The sequence below is a fragment of the Marmota monax genome, unplaced genomic scaffold (genome assembly GCF_021218885.2).
Source record: "Marmota monax isolate L192 unplaced genomic scaffold, Marmota_monax_Labrador192_F-V1.1 WCK01_AAM20220418_F8-fsc00177, whole genome shotgun sequence".
Lineage (NCBI taxonomy): Eukaryota > Metazoa > Chordata > Mammalia > Rodentia > Sciuridae > Marmota > Marmota monax.
The window spans coordinates 1,836,787-1,852,927 of NW_026694922.1; the positions used below are offsets into that span (position 1 = coordinate 1,836,787).

The 16,141-nt window shown below is 60.7% G+C and overlaps 1 protein-coding gene across 1 annotated transcript in view; it reads left to right on the top strand.

The window, feature by feature from the left end:
* Mn1 (MN1 proto-oncogene, transcriptional regulator) overlaps positions 1 to 15,905 on the top strand; it is a 41,664-nt gene extending 25,759 nt beyond the window's left edge. The window contains exon 2 of the mRNA XM_046427317.2: positions 13,395 to 15,905. Within this exon, the coding sequence (XP_046283273.1) occupies positions 13,395 to 13,570 (176 nt within the window). The 3' untranslated portion in view covers positions 13,571 to 15,905. The remainder of the gene's footprint in view (positions 1 to 13,394) is intronic.
* Positions 15,906 to 16,141: the final 236 nt, after the last annotated feature.

The window sequence follows — 16,141 nt, forward strand, 5'->3', positions numbered from 1 at the left end:
GCCCCATGTGGGGCTTAAGCCTGCAGCAGAGGTTTCTCCCCAAGGCAGAGAGCTCCAGGGAGGGCTGGCCTGGGGACCTGGCAGCACTGTTCCTCTGTCCCTATGTACCAGAAGGACTCAGCACAGAGTGCTGGACTTAGTTCCTTCTGCAAGTGTATTGGAGGGACTCAGCACAGAGTGCTGGACTTAGTCCCTTCTGCAAGTGGCCCAAATCAGAGCTGGGTCCACAGCCTCTGAGAGAGCCCAGAGCTGGATCTCCAGCCGTGGAATCCAAGGGGGAGCATTTTCTCCCAGAGTCTGAACCCCAGCAGCCCCCGTCCCTGTGGGCCTTGTGCCCAACCCTTGCCCTCTCAGCCTCAGTTTCCCTTGGCTGTGAAACGGGGGTGATTTGACCATCCAATGCAGGGGCCGCCAATCTTCCTGTCCAGGGTCAGGCTGTGAATATTTGGGGGTTTTCAGCCCCGAGTGTCTCTGTCACTGCTTCCTAACCCCGACCTGGTCATGCAGGAGAGGCTGCAGTGTACCCGGGCCGGTGTGTCGTGGCTGACACAGCTCTGCTTAGGAACACCGGAATCTGAATTTCATATAATTTTCATTTGTTATGAAACAGCCTTCCTACTTTTCAACCATTAAATAATGTCAAATGAAAATTCTTATATCTTGGGCTACAAAAATAGAGTCTCCCAAGTCTACAGTCGTGGTGGGCCAGATTGGGCTCCTGTCCCAGCCCGCACATCCAAACACCTTCCATGGATTTGTTTAAGAGGAAGTTAAAAACAGCTGTGTACTAACCTGAAGGGACGATGATAACCATCCCCTTCGGCAGCTTATTCCTGTACCTTTACACTTTCTTGAGTGTGTGTTTCTCTGCCTAAGGCAGGACTACTATTTACATTGCAGAAAAATCAAGGTTCAGAGAGGCAAAGCACTTTGTCCAAGATCACACAGCTGGGAAAAGAAAGGAGTGGGACCTGAACCCGCTGGGTTCTCTGCTCACCCCAGGGCCTGCTGGAGAGGGCTCCAGGGTCCTCTTGGCAACTGAAGTGCTGGAAATCACCTTGGCCTGGGAGCCTGCATCCCCCTTCCCTGAGCATCAGTTTCTCCATCTGGGAATGGCCCCCTTCGACCCCCTGTCTGCTGGACGGGGTGTCTCCCCGTCCACCAGTGTTGGCTCTGTCTTGCCGCAAAGGGTTATGGGTGCATGTGCTGTGCTGGCCAGAGAGGACTTGAGTCGGGGGCGGGGGGGGGGGGGGGGGGCGTTGGGCGGGAGTTTTAATCCTGGCCTGGCCTTGACCCATCTTCTGTCCTCAGGCGGGTCACTGTTTCTCTGGGTCTCAGTTTCTCCTCCTCTGTGATTGGACTAGGTCAGACCACAGGTTCAAGGTCAGGTGCTCACCCGGTTGATCAGGGCCCTCTGGCTGCAGCGTCGCTGGGAAGGAGCCAGGCTGAGCGGGTTCCTGAGCGGCCGGTGCCGCAGGTGTTCAGCCGGGTCAGCTGTGGGCACCAGGAGAAGTGCGCGTCGCTGGGCACTTTGTCCTTTGTGGCTCCCCCGACCCGCAGTAGACCTCCGCCCACGGAACCTTCTGTTTGAAATGACAGAGTTTGCCTCTTGCAAGAAAGCCCTGGTGGCCCGGCGACTGCCGCAGACTGGCGTTGACCAGCGCGTCCGCAGAACTTTCCGCGAGCACAGAAATGCCCTCCGCCTGCCCTTCCCAGCGCGGTGTCCTCGGGCGCATGCAGCTGTCAAACCCCTGAAATGCAGTGATTGTGAGCAGGGGATTGATTTTAAACTTTATTTAATTTAAAAATGTAAAAGCCACCCGTCCTAGAGGCTGCGCTGCCGGACACCCCAGGCCTGCATTTGGAGAGCCTGGGCTTGTGGGGGTTCCGGGAGCACCGACTGGTGGGGCCTTGGGTGGGAGGGAGCCTGTTGCTTGGCAACAGGGACAGGAAGCTCTCCTTGCCCCGCCCATAGGCAGCTGGCCCCGCCTCTGCAGGGGTGTTGCCCAGGTGGGCGGGCTCTGTGTAGGTGGGCGGGTTCTGCTGGTGGGCGGGCTCTGTGAATGTGGGCGGGCTTTGTCCAGGTGGGCGGGTTCTGCTGGTGGGCGGGCTCTGTGAATGTGGGCGGCCTTTGTCCAGGTGGGCGGGCTCTGTGTAGGTGGGCGGGTTCTGCTGGTGGGCGGGCTCTGTGTAGGTGGGCGGGCTCTGTGTAGGTGGGCGCGTTCTGCTGGTGGGCGGGCTCTGCGCAGTCTCTCCAGCACCCCAGGCCTCCCTGGGAGGGCTCCTGGATGCCTGGGCTCAGACCCCGAGTGGGTGAGGTCCGCCCTGCATCAGATCCCGCTTTCAGGGGACATGTATGTGAGATTCTCATCCCCAGCGGCCTCACGTGTTCCAGGTGCAGAGTGGGCAGGCTGAGAGGGGACGTGGGGAGTGCGTTTTATTCTTTCCTTCCTCTCTCCCACCTGAACCCTGTCCCTGTTTCTGATGTGAACAAAAGAAGAAGAGGCCTTGGAAATTGACTTGGCTGTATCTTGAGTCAGCTGTTCTGTGCTGTGTGATGGGGGGCAAGTCACCCACTTCTCTGAACCTTTAAAAGGGAACAACGTCCGCCCCCTGAAGGGAAGACTGCAGCGCCGTCTACCTGTGCTTAGGATGGGTCTGGGTTGTGGTCCCTTTCCTGGGAAAGGGTGAGGTCATTGCCCTCCAGTGCCCTGATTCTCTGTAAGGACAACATCAAAACAAACCCAGCCAAGGAGGCCCCACCCAGCCGGCTCCTCCTGCCCAGAGGGCGCCAGGGCTGTGTGTGTGTGTGTGTGTGTGGGGGGGGGGGTCATTTAGCTGATGCTCACACCTGGAATTTACCCCAACTCACCCCAAAGGTTTTCCCAGAGGGTCTGCTCGGGGCGGGGCCCGGTGGGGTGCCGGTTGGGGGAGGGGCCTCCCTGGGTCCTCATTCCCAGGGAGGAAGAAGTGGCGGGATCTCTGGCTCTGGCCGGGGGTCAGCTGCGGTGCGCTCTCCTGTACGGACGCCGCCGTCTGCTTTCGTGGCCACCACAGGGCCCCAAGCACCTGGAGGATTCCAGCTTCCAGCTCTCACGGGAAGGCCGCTGGCCCGGCTGGGTTCTGTACTCTGGACGGGGTGTGGACAGACCTCTCGGTCCTGGTCAATCTGGGGACACAGGGTCGGCTGACCTCCAGGGAGGCCCTGTGCCACAGTCTCCCTGGAAGTTTCTGTCCGTCTGTCTGGAGGCCTGGGGGTTGTGCTGTGCGTCTTTGCCATTTTAGAGATTCCCTGGGGTTTGTTCCTGCCCCTGGGGGTGGATGTAGTGGGCACCTGTGTGGCAGCTGCTAGGGCCGCAGTGGGAGCCGGGGACGAAGCCCTCCTGGGAGCTGCAGCAGGCCACAGGACATTTGCAAGCAGTCAGGCGGAGTGAGCGTTAGCTGGGGGGCTGGAAGAGCCACGAGGCAAGAGGCCGCCAGGTGAAGGGAGGAGGGACACAGTGGCCCAGGTAGAGGGGACAGCTGGCAGGAGAAGTGTACCCCCTTGGTGACAGTGTGCTGCTTCTGGTGAAGCGGGGACCGAGAGCTGGCGTGGGCCGTCGGGCCGCACAGGTCTCTGCCCTGATGCGCCTGCGCCCCCAGCCTGGTCTCCTGGGCCTGGTCCTGCCTGACCCCAGGGACAAGGACTGTGACCTCTGCCCCGGGAGCAGAGTCTCTGGTCTTAACCCTCCTGAGACACAGGCCGAATCCCTCCAGAGCTGCCTGTGGGCGTTGCCAAAGGTGCCGCGTCCTGGGAAGATCCCGGGGGTGAGGCCGGGTTGACTCAGTCACGCACCTGCCCCTGTGCCTGCCTCTTCCCACACTCCCTGCCGGAGCCCACACCCCACCTTTCCAGGTCAACGCCAGAACTCTCTGACACCCGGGGCGTGGCGGCCGCTTGTGGTGGCACGGGGCGTGGCAGCCAAGCCAATCAGCACCTCCCAACGCTCTCCACCCCCAGGGCAGGGATGAGTGCCCTTTTCCCAGCAGTCCCAGGAGAACTTGGGGTGGGGAACACCTACTCTTTGGGTCACAATCCTGGCAGTCAGCTCTCCTGCCACTTATAAAGAGGATGGCAGCTCCGAGAGGGCAAGTGATGCTCCTGAGGTCACACAGCTTCGGGCAGGGCCTCATGCTGGTTTCCTGGGGCTGGAGAGGAGAGCTCAGTCTGATCAAGTGGGACTCGTTTGTAGCAGGCACACCCGTTCCCCAGAAGCCGGGGAGGGGCTGAGGGGCAACCCGGCAGCCCTGGGGCTTCCTCCCCATTGTTGTGATGGATGCAACCAGCCAGCTCCTTCTAAACCCAAAATAGCTGCAACTGTTCCACCCATCTCTCTTCTCCAGGCCAGGCAGAACCAGGGCCTGGTTAAAAAGACACAGGCAGGCTCTGGACTCATGTGGACCCGGGTTCAAATCCAGCCCTACCATTTCCCAGCTGCAACACCTTGGCCCTCCTAGGCTGTTCAGGGGATGAGTCAGCTCAACCGTGAGCATCACAGGCTGTCCCTGGGATTACCAGGCTTGCCCAGCCTGTCACTGTCTACTGGAGTTGAGGCCATGAGAGGCTTCAGGACCTGCCACCTGTCTCCTGTGGCCCAGCATGGTAGACTCAGAGACCCACTCTTCTTGTGCTGTGTTTCTGGACACATTTGGTGGTGGTGGTATTATTATTATTATTATTATTATTATTATTATTATTATTATTATTTTGGTACTGGGGCTTGAACTCAGGGTCCCTTGACCACTGAGCCCCATCCCCTGCCCTATTCTGTATTTTATTTAGAGACAGGGTCTCACTGAGCTTCTTAGGGCCTCACCATTGCTGAGGCTGGCTTTGAACTCTCGATCCTCCTTCCTCAGCCTCCCGACTGCTGGGATGACAGGCATGTGCTACGGTGCAGGCTGGAATCATTATTATTTAAGAGATTTCTAGAGGCCTCCCCCACCCACATTTCATATTTTATGGATTGTTAAGCAGGAGGTCAGAAAGGTTTCCACGGCAGCCCAAGAAGGGTGGCCCGTGCCAGAGTGAGCCATAGGACCTTTCGGATCCCTTAGGGCCATGATGCAAATCGTCACATACCAGGACATGTGTTGAGCACCTGCTGGGTGCCCAGGACGGCTTCCTCTTCAGGGGAACTTGGGCCAATGACCACTTCTCACCCTCAGGCTCAGGCTCAGCCGGCCTCCTCCGTCCAGGGCCTGGGAGCAGAGAGATTTATACAAAGTGATGGTTAATTTTTTGTGTCAACTTGTTGGGCCCAGGGTGCCCAGACACTCACATAGCCATTATTTCTCCGAAAGACCCTGAGCAGTGCCTGTGGTCTCTGCCTCAACTGGGTGGAAAGAGCCACAAAGAAAATGCTTGGCTGTGTTCCAATAAAACTTTATTTGCAGAGGCAGACGGTGGGCCGGCCCGGCCCCTGTGCTGGGGTCTACTACCCTCTACCCTCTACTACCCTGTGAAACGGGGCTGAGAGGAGTCTGCCTCCCAGTCTCTGTGGGGATTAGCCTGGGACAGAGGGGAACCTGGGCTGGGTGTCGGCTGTGATCCTTATCTGTCATTGCTAATAGTCTCCTGTCACTTGGGCCACAGCCCTGCCCCGTGGGCCTGTGATCTCATTTCACAGCTGAGGAGACTGAAGCACAGATCAGGTGGCTGTCCCTCCACCGTCTGTCACCGTTGGGTGACCTGAGCCGCATCTGCACCCCTCCTTGGGCCTCGGTCTACCCCTCTGTACCCTCAGAGAGGACTCGCTGATGTGATGCTTGGGTCACATGGTCACATGCTCTGTGTGGGGGGACATGGGACAGAGGTGGTGTCCCTGGTAGGGGTCACCAGCTGAGTGGGAACAGAACTGGGTGGCCTGGTTAGAACAGGGCTTTCTCCGGGGCTATTGAGTGGGTAGTGGCAGGGGCCCTGGCCTTCCTTGCTCAGAGAGGGAGAACCAGGGCCCTTGTGTGTTCCTAGCTCGGGTGTCCTGTGCCAAAGCCGGAGTGAATGGGGTTGGGCAAGGCTTTATAAATTCGGACAGATTCACAGTGCGCTGCCCCTGCTCACGAGCCTGCTGTGGCTCCCTATTGCTCACAGGAACGAGGTCCGAACTCCTTCCATGACTGATCCCACGTGAGCCTGGCAGCTTCCTCTTCTCCTATTTCTACCCCGGGGCCCGGGGCCGGCCTTTTAAGATTTTTTCTGAAGAAGTCACACTGGGCTTGAGGTGGCCTGTTGCTCTGTCCCTTGCCAACCTTTGCGCTCACCTGTCACCCCCAGCACACGTCTCAAGTTCTTCCTGGCTCCCCGACCCCGGCCCCAGCCCTGGGTGTCACGTGGGCACTTGCCGTCCCACCGGGCTCCTAGCAGGAGAGGGGACCAAACCCACTTCTCAGATGAGGAAATGGGGACGTGGGGAGCCCAAGGGGCCGATCCGGGTGGCACAGCGTGGCAGTGCCCGGTGCGGGTGGTTTCAGACCCAGGCCTCCGTCTCTGAAGCGCGTGACGGTCCCACGGCTGTCCCCCGTGCAGAGCCCTCCTGGGGACCCAGAAGGGCTGTGGGGACTGAGGTGGGTGAGCAGGCCCGTGTCCTCCCTGCCCACCCCGCTGAGTGGCGTCCCAGAGCCCCCGCTGCCCCCGATGGGGAATGAGTCCCTGAAGCCCCCAGAACAGCCACCCCAGCCCCAGGCCCGGGAGAGCTGCTCAGTGACAGCAGGCTTGGGGGACCCGGCTCCCTGCCTCGGCCCAGAGAGCCCAGGGCTGTTTCTGAGCGCAGTCTGGTGGCTAGGGGAGCCGTCTGCTGAACGGCTCACGCGCTCCGCATCCGGGGAACCTGGGGAGGCCTCCCCGGTGCTGAGTTGCTCCAGGTTACATGCTCAGAGAGGTACAGCGTCCTGCGTAATGCGGCTCAGCACGGTGTCTAACAGCGTAGGGGCGACTTGGGTGTGATAGGGTGTGGGAAGTCGCTGGGCTGCCCATGGGGTCTCAGATAGAATGATTCTGGTGACCCTGGGTGGTAGCTACCATTACTGCGTCATCCAGAGCCATGCTGAGGCTTGGCCTGCAGTGTCCCTGTGTCTTGTCCTGAGGCCGTGCGTCCCTCCGGGTCTGGATGAGGACCTGAGGCCTGGCCTTCCCCTCCCAGCCTGGGCGGCAGTGGCTCCCTGCTGGGCCGTCTCCTGTAGTGTTGGGAGGACCGGTGCGGGCAAGAGGGGCTGGCGCTCAGCTGCCCTGGGCCGTCACGTCTCGGTGCACACCGGCCATGAGTGGCCCTGGGGTACGCAGGCCTCATCTGTCACAGGTCACTGGCTGCATGGCTGGAAGCTCCGGGACCAGGAGGTCGCACGGAGGCCCCCGGGCCCCTGGAGGCCGCCCGCCCCTCTGTCCACTCCGCGGACCGTGGCCCTCTGCGTCCCCTCCTTCGGGCCTGCTGTGTCCTGTCCGCCTTGGGCTCCGGGAGGCCAGCTCCGCTCTGCCCTTGATGCTGTCCCCCGCGGAGCCCTGGGCCAGCTCAGTCCAAGTGACAGCTGCCTGCAGCCCGGTCAACTCGGATCAGTCTCCGGGGCTCCCAGGCCTGCCCAGCGGCCAGCACCGGCTGCCACAGCCCAGGGCCCCTCCCAGCCAGCCTGCACTGGGGACAGAGGGCACCCGGGCCTGCTCTCCAGGAGCCCAGCCAGGCCTGCGCTGCACGGTGACAGTGGCTGTGCACGCATCCCCAGCTGCTGGGTGACCCTGGTTCCTTCCCATCCCATCTGTGAGCCTTGGGCCCTTGTCCTAAAAGCAAGTCACTGTTGACCAGAGAGAGGGGAAGGCGGTCCCCTGGGACGGCTGGTCCCCAGGCTTGGCTCCGTGGGGCTGGGTGTGGCCGGAGGTTGTCACCTGCAGGAGAGTGCAGAGCCGGCAGGGGACCCAGATGCAGGGCTGGGCTGGAGGGAGGCCGTCCCCTGGGCCTGCCGTGGGTCTGCATGGCCCCTGCGAGATGCCCAGGTGGGGTGTCACTCAGGCTCCGGCCACTGTCCCTGGGTCCCTGATCCTCGGGCTGTGGGTGCTGGTTCCTCAGGGTACCTCACTTTGGGAGGCTCCTGCCTACATCAGGGTAAAAATGCAGTGCGCCAAAGGAACAGGGGGTCACACGGACACCCACCCCTGGCATTTCAGAGAAGACCAAATAAGCCCAGAGAGGTGCTGTGACCTGCCCGAGATTACACAGCAAGTGGGAAACAGGATGTCCCTCATGGAAACAGTGAACAAAGGCTTCTCTGGTGGCTGCCACGTGCCAGGGAGCAGAGAGACAGTCCGGAGTCACATAGGCGTTTGTCCTAGGGGCCCCCCCACTGGACTCCGCTGGCCCTCAGTAGAGGGGCTGCCAGCCCTTTCTGCAGGTGGGGAAACTGCGGCTGGCAGGTCGATCTGCTTGGGACCGTGGAGCTGGTGGGCGGCAGGCCTGTCGGGTCCAGGGCGGGATCTGAACCCAGGCCTCTGAGCTCTAGACAGAGCTGGTCCCCAGCTGTCAAGTGTGGGCAGGGGCAGGCGGAGCCCAGCCGTGGGTCGTGGGATTGCTGTGTTCCTGCTTGTTTGGTGGCGTGGAGACCCCCGTCTGCCACCAGCCTCGGATGGGATTTGCTTTTGATGCCCCCAGGGCACCTCCCGGCCCCATCCTGCAGCTCGGAGGAGGGTCGGGGCCAGGGCAGAATGTGGACATGCCCCCTGGGGCCCTCCGTAGGGTCAGGGGTTCTGCAGAAGGACTCGTCTGGGTTTGGGGGTGACTGCTCGGGACCCCACACCCACAGGGGCGGGGTCCTGGGGACTGGTCTCGCTGTGGGGCTGGGAGCCCCCGCCCAGCACCAGGGAGGGCCTGGGTTCGGCCCCCAGCACCTAAAGAGAAGCCTGGTCTGGGAGGAGCCCCTGAGGGCGGGAGCACTATTTCCTGAGCACCTGCTATGTGCTGGCACCGCATGACCCGGTGTCGCTGGGCCAGGAGCTGGGGGCCCTTGCCCATTTCACGGGGATAAAGCTGAGGCTCAGGGAGGGAAGCCCGAGGCCCACCTGCTGCAGAAGGCGCCAGGGACCAAGATCCAGACCCGGGTCACCTGACGCCGCAGACCCCAGGGGGCTCTCCGTCTCGGGTGGACTGTGGGGGCGGGGCCTGACTCAGACCTTGTCCTTGGGTCAGCAGCGTTTCCGGCCAGAACTAGGCAGAGCCAGGTCCCATGACGTCACAGGTGGGGGTAGGGCCACATGCCAGGGGCGGGGCCATGAGTCGGGAGCGGGGCCATGTACCAGGGGCGGGGCCACTGCGAGGGGGCGGGGCCACATACCGGGGGCGGGGCCTCGGGACCTGGCGGCAGGGGCATTGGAGAAGCGTAGCCTGGGGTGGCCTCCGGATGGGATGGCAGGAGTCGGCAGAGGGGAGGAGGGAGGTCATGCCAAGCCTGCGGCTTCACCCTGAGGGCAGTGGGGAGCCACGGAAGGTTCTAGCCTGAGAGAGGTGTCTGGTTGGCTTCCGGAGGCCCGCCCGGTTCACACAGGAGGACGGGGGCAGCGAGGGATCACGGAGGCCTGGGGGCTGGGGACAGGCGTGTGTGCAGCGGCCTTGGGGAGGCCCAGAGAGGAGCTGGCCCAGCCCTGTGGCCGCCATCTGGGGCCTTACTTCCAGTCCCAGCAGCCAGCCACCAGCCGAGTGACACCTGTCACAGAAGTCCCCTCCCAGGTCCAAGTAAAGGGGAAACCAAACTCACCTGCGCTCTTGGGATCCGGGAGGAGACGAGGTGCCAGGGCCCGGCTGCTGCTGCAGAGTCTCAGTAACAATCCCGGGGACTCAGCCTGGCCCCAGCCCCCGCCGGCACAGAAAGTGCCCCAAGCGGCAGGGCCAGCCCTGGCCATCTCCAGAGCCAGGCTCCTGAGGGCTGGGGACTCGGGGCCCTGACCTTTGTGTGGGGCCTGGCCTTTATTATCTCATTTAGTTCTCCCCACAGCGGCCAGGGGGACCCTGATGTGGCCCCGGCTCACAGCTGGCCCAGGGCACTGGCCACTCTGTCCCCCTCCTCCACACCCTTGGCCGTCCCCCTGGTGGGCACAGGGACAGAAGGTGGCTGGGCCAGAAATTCCCTGCCCGAGGGTCCCAGGGTGGCAGGGTGACTGTCCCTGGCCCCAGCTCCCGACTCTCCCCAGGGGTCCTGTGTGTAGAGGCCAGCGTCCCTGCCTCTGGGACCGACCCGCCCCGTCAGTGCCAGCTCTTTCTTTTATATTGACCCCAAGCTGTCCTGAGCTGGGCCCAGAATCGCCACCGCCAAGTGACAGATGAGCAAACTGGGGTCTGCGGACAGGAGCCGCTGGCCTGGGCGCATCGGGCCTCGAGGGGGGCGCCCACTTGCACCCAGCGCCTCAGTCTTCCAGTCTGTCAAGTGGGGATGAGGGCCACCCACGTCACCGCAGGGCGCTGGGCACTGCCCTGCCTCCCCTCTGCAGCCACAGTTGGCAGTGACCAAGTGGGACACGTGACAGTACCCGCCGGGTGCCTTGGTGTCTTCCAGCGCTGGTGCCACAGCCTGGGGCCATCCCCAGCCCCAGGGACTCAGCAGGGGACGGTTCTGTCTCTGGTGCTGGTGTGGGGGGATGGCTGCCTGTCATCCTGAGGCTTGGGGACCCGGGGCCTCTCCCCGACTGGGGCAGGCTGTGACTCGAAGGTCTTCTTTGGGACTGATTTATCCGCCGCCCCGGGGGCCACCGTCCTAGGGCGTGTTGGGTCCCCGCTGGAGCGAGTCCCCGGAGGGTGGGTTTGGTCTTGCTGGAGTGTCCGGAGCTCACCGACGACCACGCGCTCCCTTAAGGACACCTGTGGACACCAGGCTGCCGTGGCGCTCCCTCCTCCTGGGCCCAGGCTGGGGGAGTCCCAGGCCCATGCTCTGTGGCATTGGGCCAGTGTTTCACCCTCTCTGGGCCCCAGCGCCGGGTCACCCAGCGCCACGAGAGTCCCTGGACTCCTCCTTCCCGATGCTGCTGGGGAAATTCCACCAAGGGTGGCGGGTGGGGACCTAGGTGGGGTCTTGTCACGCCTCAGTTTCCTGTCTGTAAAGTGGGTGTGAACTCAAAGAGTCCTCCAGGCACTCGGCTGCCCCCAGCAGATCTTGCAGCCTAGGAAATCCCACCAGGCCTCTTTCCCAGGAAGCGGGGTGCTGCAAAGACCCCTGGCCTCGTGGCCCTCCCAGACCCCAGTGACAGTTCCAGCCACCCTACCTGGGGACTGCTATGTCTGCCAGACTGTTACAAGGCCCCAAGGGGGATGAGGTCATCGCCACTTGAGAGCGAGACAGCTGAGGACCAGAGAGGGACAGTGGTGGAGCCCTGTCACACAGCAGTGCCACTGTGACTTCATTGTGACCGTCTGGCACTGCCCCTTGGTCACCAGCTCCATGGGGAGGGCGAAGCCTGTGTCTGTCCTGTCTCTGCCTCGGTCCACAGGGCGGGCACGCTGCCTGGCACACAGTAGTTCCTCAGTAAGGCCTCATTCATCTCGTGAGGGAGGGAAGGATCCTTCCTCCCCAGGCCTGGCCCCTCTCAGCACGCAGGTCCCAAAGCCTCCGGGGAGGGGCCTCAACCCAGTTAGTGAGTCACACCTGGCCTGGCCGTGGGTCTGTCCCTCTGGGAGGGTCCTCCCTGTAGGCCAAGGCCTCCTGCCTAATCCCAGTGGGCAGGCCGTGGCCTTCAGTGTCTGGGTGTTCCCTGCAGCCACCGCTGGGCCCCCATCCTCAATCCCGGCTTCTCCACGTCTCCCGAGGCAGACGGTCAGTTAGTCTGTAATCAAATGAAACTTCCTGTCCCTTCCTGGCTGCATGACCTTGGGCAGGCTAGGTGCCCTCTCTGAGAAAGAAGAATAATCCGAGTCCTGGTGACGCTGGTCACTGGTGACTGGACAACAGTAAATCCCCCAAACTCTGCTCCGTTCTTTCTCCGCCTCATCCTCAGAACTCGCAGGTCTGTGTGCTCCTGGTCTGACTCACACTAAGGTGTGAATGGCCTCCAGATTCTGCCTTGAGCATGTCTAACAGATACATGGAGACCTGTGGTTTCTGGGGTCTGTGAGGCGGGAATCGGGATTTTCGGGGTACGCAGGATGAGTGGTCTTCCTCATCGCTGGTCTGTAAAGTCCCCTCGCCCAGCAGCCGGGGATGGTACTTGGATGCTGGTAGGAGTCCAGCCCTGGTTTCTGCTGCCTTGGGGGCTTCAGAGGCTGCCTTTGGGGGGGGGGGAGGGAACAGGGATTGAACCCAGGGCCCTCGACCACGGAGCCCCATCCCCAGCCCTGTTCTGTGTTTTATTTAGAGACAGGGTCTCACTGAGCTGCTCAGGGCCTCACTGTTGCTGTCTCAGCCTCCTGTGTCACTGGGATGACAGGCGGGTGCCACTGCGCCCGGCTTACAGTCTGCCTGTCTGAGGAATGCCCTTCACGTTTCTGTGAACACCTAGTATACACTCAAAGAGGTCTGTGCACTTGGTGGACATTTCCATTTTCAGAGGAGGGGACTAGACTCGAGTCCCTTCGTGGGGCTAGCACCCGAGTCTCTCAGCCTTTGGGTTGGAGCTGTGTGTCTCCTGGAAAGTGTCTGTGCCTTTCTGGGCTGCCCACTCCTCCTCTGTCAACTGGAGGACAGAAGGCTAAACCCAAAGAATGGAGGGTTGAAAGATAGGCAGGTGTCCCAGGAGGCTCCCCCATCTGTCCCACCCTGTCTCCAAGCTGTGGGGTGGGGTGGGGGCACTGCCCAGCCACGGATTGGGGGACTGTGGGCCTCTGCCTGCCCCTGGCTGTGCCCTCTGGGCACCCACAGGCCCCTTCCCATCCTGTCCACTCCCCTGAGGAGGTGCTGTGCATTTCCCCTGCGTGACCGGCGCAGGTCGGTCCTCTGGGTCTCAGTGTCTTCTCTATCAAGTGAGGTGACCTCCTTACTTCCCAGGGTTGGCCTGCAGTTGGTCCTGGCTTAAGACGTTTCCAGCACCCATCAGGCCCTCGGCAAATTGTCTGTCTGGAGGACCAGAGGACAGGCTGCTCTGGACTGGGACAAGCCCGGCCTCTGCCCGCGGGCGGGGTCCGGCGAACTCCTACGCGTCCTTCACCGCCCCCACTTAGACGCCCCTCCTCCAGGAAGCCCGCCCACCCCCTGTGTCAGTGGCTCTTGGAGACTCCCGGGTTTATCTTGCTGGATTCCACTTCCCAGGGGGGACATCGGGACCCAGCCACGACCTCTAGACCCCCAGACCATCTCCGCCCGGAGTCGAGGCCCAGGCGTGGCCTCTCTTCTCGACCTCCCTTCCCCAGAGCCACGCCCACCACTAAACCGCCCTCTCCCTTCTTCTCCCTCCACAGCCCACGACGCCATCAGCAAGGCCTCGGCCCAGCCCGGCAGCCACTTGCAGTGCCTGTCCGTCCACTGCACAGACGACGTGGGGGACGCCAAGGCCCGCGCCTCCGTGCCCACCTGGCGGTCCCTGCACTCCGACATCTCCAACCGATTCGGGACATTCGTGGCCGCCCTCACTTGAGTCGCCGAGAGCCCCCTCCCCCCCAGGCCCTCCCCTCCCCCAACCTGTCCCCAGAAAGGGCCACTAGTGCTGAGGGATGGGTCTTGGGTTTTTTGGTCTAGGTTGGTACCTGCTTAGTGGCTTATGGACCCGAAAGGGTTAATTTAAAGGGGCGGGGCATAAAAAAACCTCAAAAGTTTTCTTTTTTTCTTTTTTTCTTTTTAGAAACTGCCGCCTGTGTTACAGTGTGAACCCTGAACCCTGCCCAGTTAGCCGACTTCTGTTTCCACCTTGGTTTTTCCTGTAGAGAGCTCCCCTTCTCTTAACCCTGGCTGACCCTTTAGATGACCTCTTTTTTTTCTTTATTTTGTTCCCGAAGCTTCTATGTCCAAGTATTGTTATTTCGTAATAAGACAAGAGTTGCTTTCCTTTTTTTAAAAATTCTCTTTTATTTTCCTCCCTCCCCCCATCTCCCCCCCCCCTTTTGTTCACTGCTTATTAAAATGGAAATCCTGGAGAAGAGTACTTTTGGAATATTGCCGGGTGAAGGATTGTCATCGCAATATTATATATTGACACCCAACTGTCATCAGCCAGACAGGAGCCAAACAAGTCATACCCTTTAGGTATTCCGCCTGCAATTATGTTTTGTCTGTTCCCTAAGAAAATAGAGAGATTTTCCTTCCAACAGACACTTCTGGACCCCAGGCTCATCTTCGGTCTGGCTGTACTGCTGGAAGCTGGCCCTCCCTGCCTGGATCTGAGGGTGTGTCCAGCTGCCCTGGGAAGGAGGCCCGCAGTGAGGTTTTTCTCTCCTTTTCTGGGCCTCTGCCTGTGGGGAGCCGGGCCTCTGCCTTAGGCATGGGCTAAGCAGCCTCTGGTCTTCCCCGGGGATTCCAGGCCCAGTGACCTCAGGTGCCCACGGGGAAGCCTTTGTTCTTTCCTGGCTGGGCATTTTCTGGGGACCCAGAGGACTGGGTGTGTCCCCTTCTCTGCTCCTGTTTCCCCCAGCCAGTCCTGGGAGGATGGGGCCCCTTGCTTGGAGTCCGGGTCCTTTCTCCGAGGGGTCTGCCAGCTGCCAGCCTGATCCGGGGCCTTTTGTTCTTTAACCTTGGACTCCCTCCCCCCCTTTTGATTTGATTTCTAAAACTAGAGCCATGTCCCCCGTCTCAGGAGGGAACTGCCTCTACTGGGGCAGACGGTGGCGGTCACTGGAGGCCCATGTTGGCAGGGACAGACGGACACCTTGGGGTGCTGCTGACCCTTGCGAAAGGCGTTTGGGACTCTGGGGGTGGGGGGGGCACACCGATTCCAGGGTGGGTCAGACGAGAAGCGAGGTGACATCGCTTCATTCAGATGGTGACGCTCACTTTTATTTCAGTTTTTCGTTGATGAGTGGGTTTTTCTAAATTCTCCCTCCCAGGCCCCTGCCTGCAGGGTCCCCAGAGTTTACAGATCGAGTGTCCTTTAGCAAGTGGCCTGAGGCTGGGGCTCCCCGTACCACGCCCACATTGTTTATTTCAAAGAACTTTTCAGCCAAGGGAGAGAAGAGCCCAGGAAACCCTGTCTGTCCCCTGTCCCTCCTCCTCGTTCCCTGGCTGGCCCTTGTGGCTGGGGTCTGGGCCCTCTGACCAGGGGCAGCCCTGGCCACAGGGGCGGACAGAAGCAGGTGGCAGGCAGAGGGAAGGCTTGTTCCCCCCACGGGCTGCAGACGGGCCAGGTGCTGGGCCACACCACCTCGGTGCCCCTGGGGTCCGCTGCGCAGCTGCTGGAGAGCTTCGGATCGTGGTTTTAGACAGGAGCGGTTTCTCCCTGATGGCTTAAGGCGGGGAGCAGAGTCTCCCGACCTGTGTCCTGGACTTGGCCACACCGGGCCGCCCGCACTGGCCATCAGCCTGTGGTCCTTGCCATTCTAGAAACTTCGGAAGCTTCCAACGTCCTCGCTCCTCACGGGCCCAGATCGGATCAGCTTTTCGAACAGCCTTAAGCAAAAGGATGTCATTTCCTGTCCTTTGGTTTTCACCGGAAGAATCAAAGCAAATGACGAAAACCCGACACACGGAACTCCCGGCGCCTGCACCCGGCGCGCTCTGCGGGAAGAAGAGGGAGCTGTTCCTATTGCACATGTAAAATAAGGAGACTCGACTCTGCTGTGTGTTAGGCAATCCTGTCGTCTTTTTTGACTCTTAAAAAGAAAAATTCATTTCTGAGATGCTTGGTTGGAAGACTGACAATAGCTCATGAATTGAGTGTTATTTTTTTCTTAATGTAAAGTGCGGTCTTCCGTATTCATGCAGATTGTATATACCTGTATATGTTTTCCTGAGCAGCTAAATAACAATAAATATGACGTTAATGGTGAGTGTGGAGCCTTTGTGGGCGGGGCTGTCTGTGGGCGGGGCTGTCTGTGGGCGGGGCTGTCTTTATCCCCTCCCGCTTTCCGCCGGATTCTTCAAATTCACCTGGTGTGTGTGTGTGTGTGTGTGTGTGTGTGTGTGTTGATGTTGTTGCACGTTGGGTCACTTCAGGGTTGGTCCCCTTGGTCCCTGTTGACATTTGGAGCCTGATGATTCTTTTTCTTATTATTTTTTT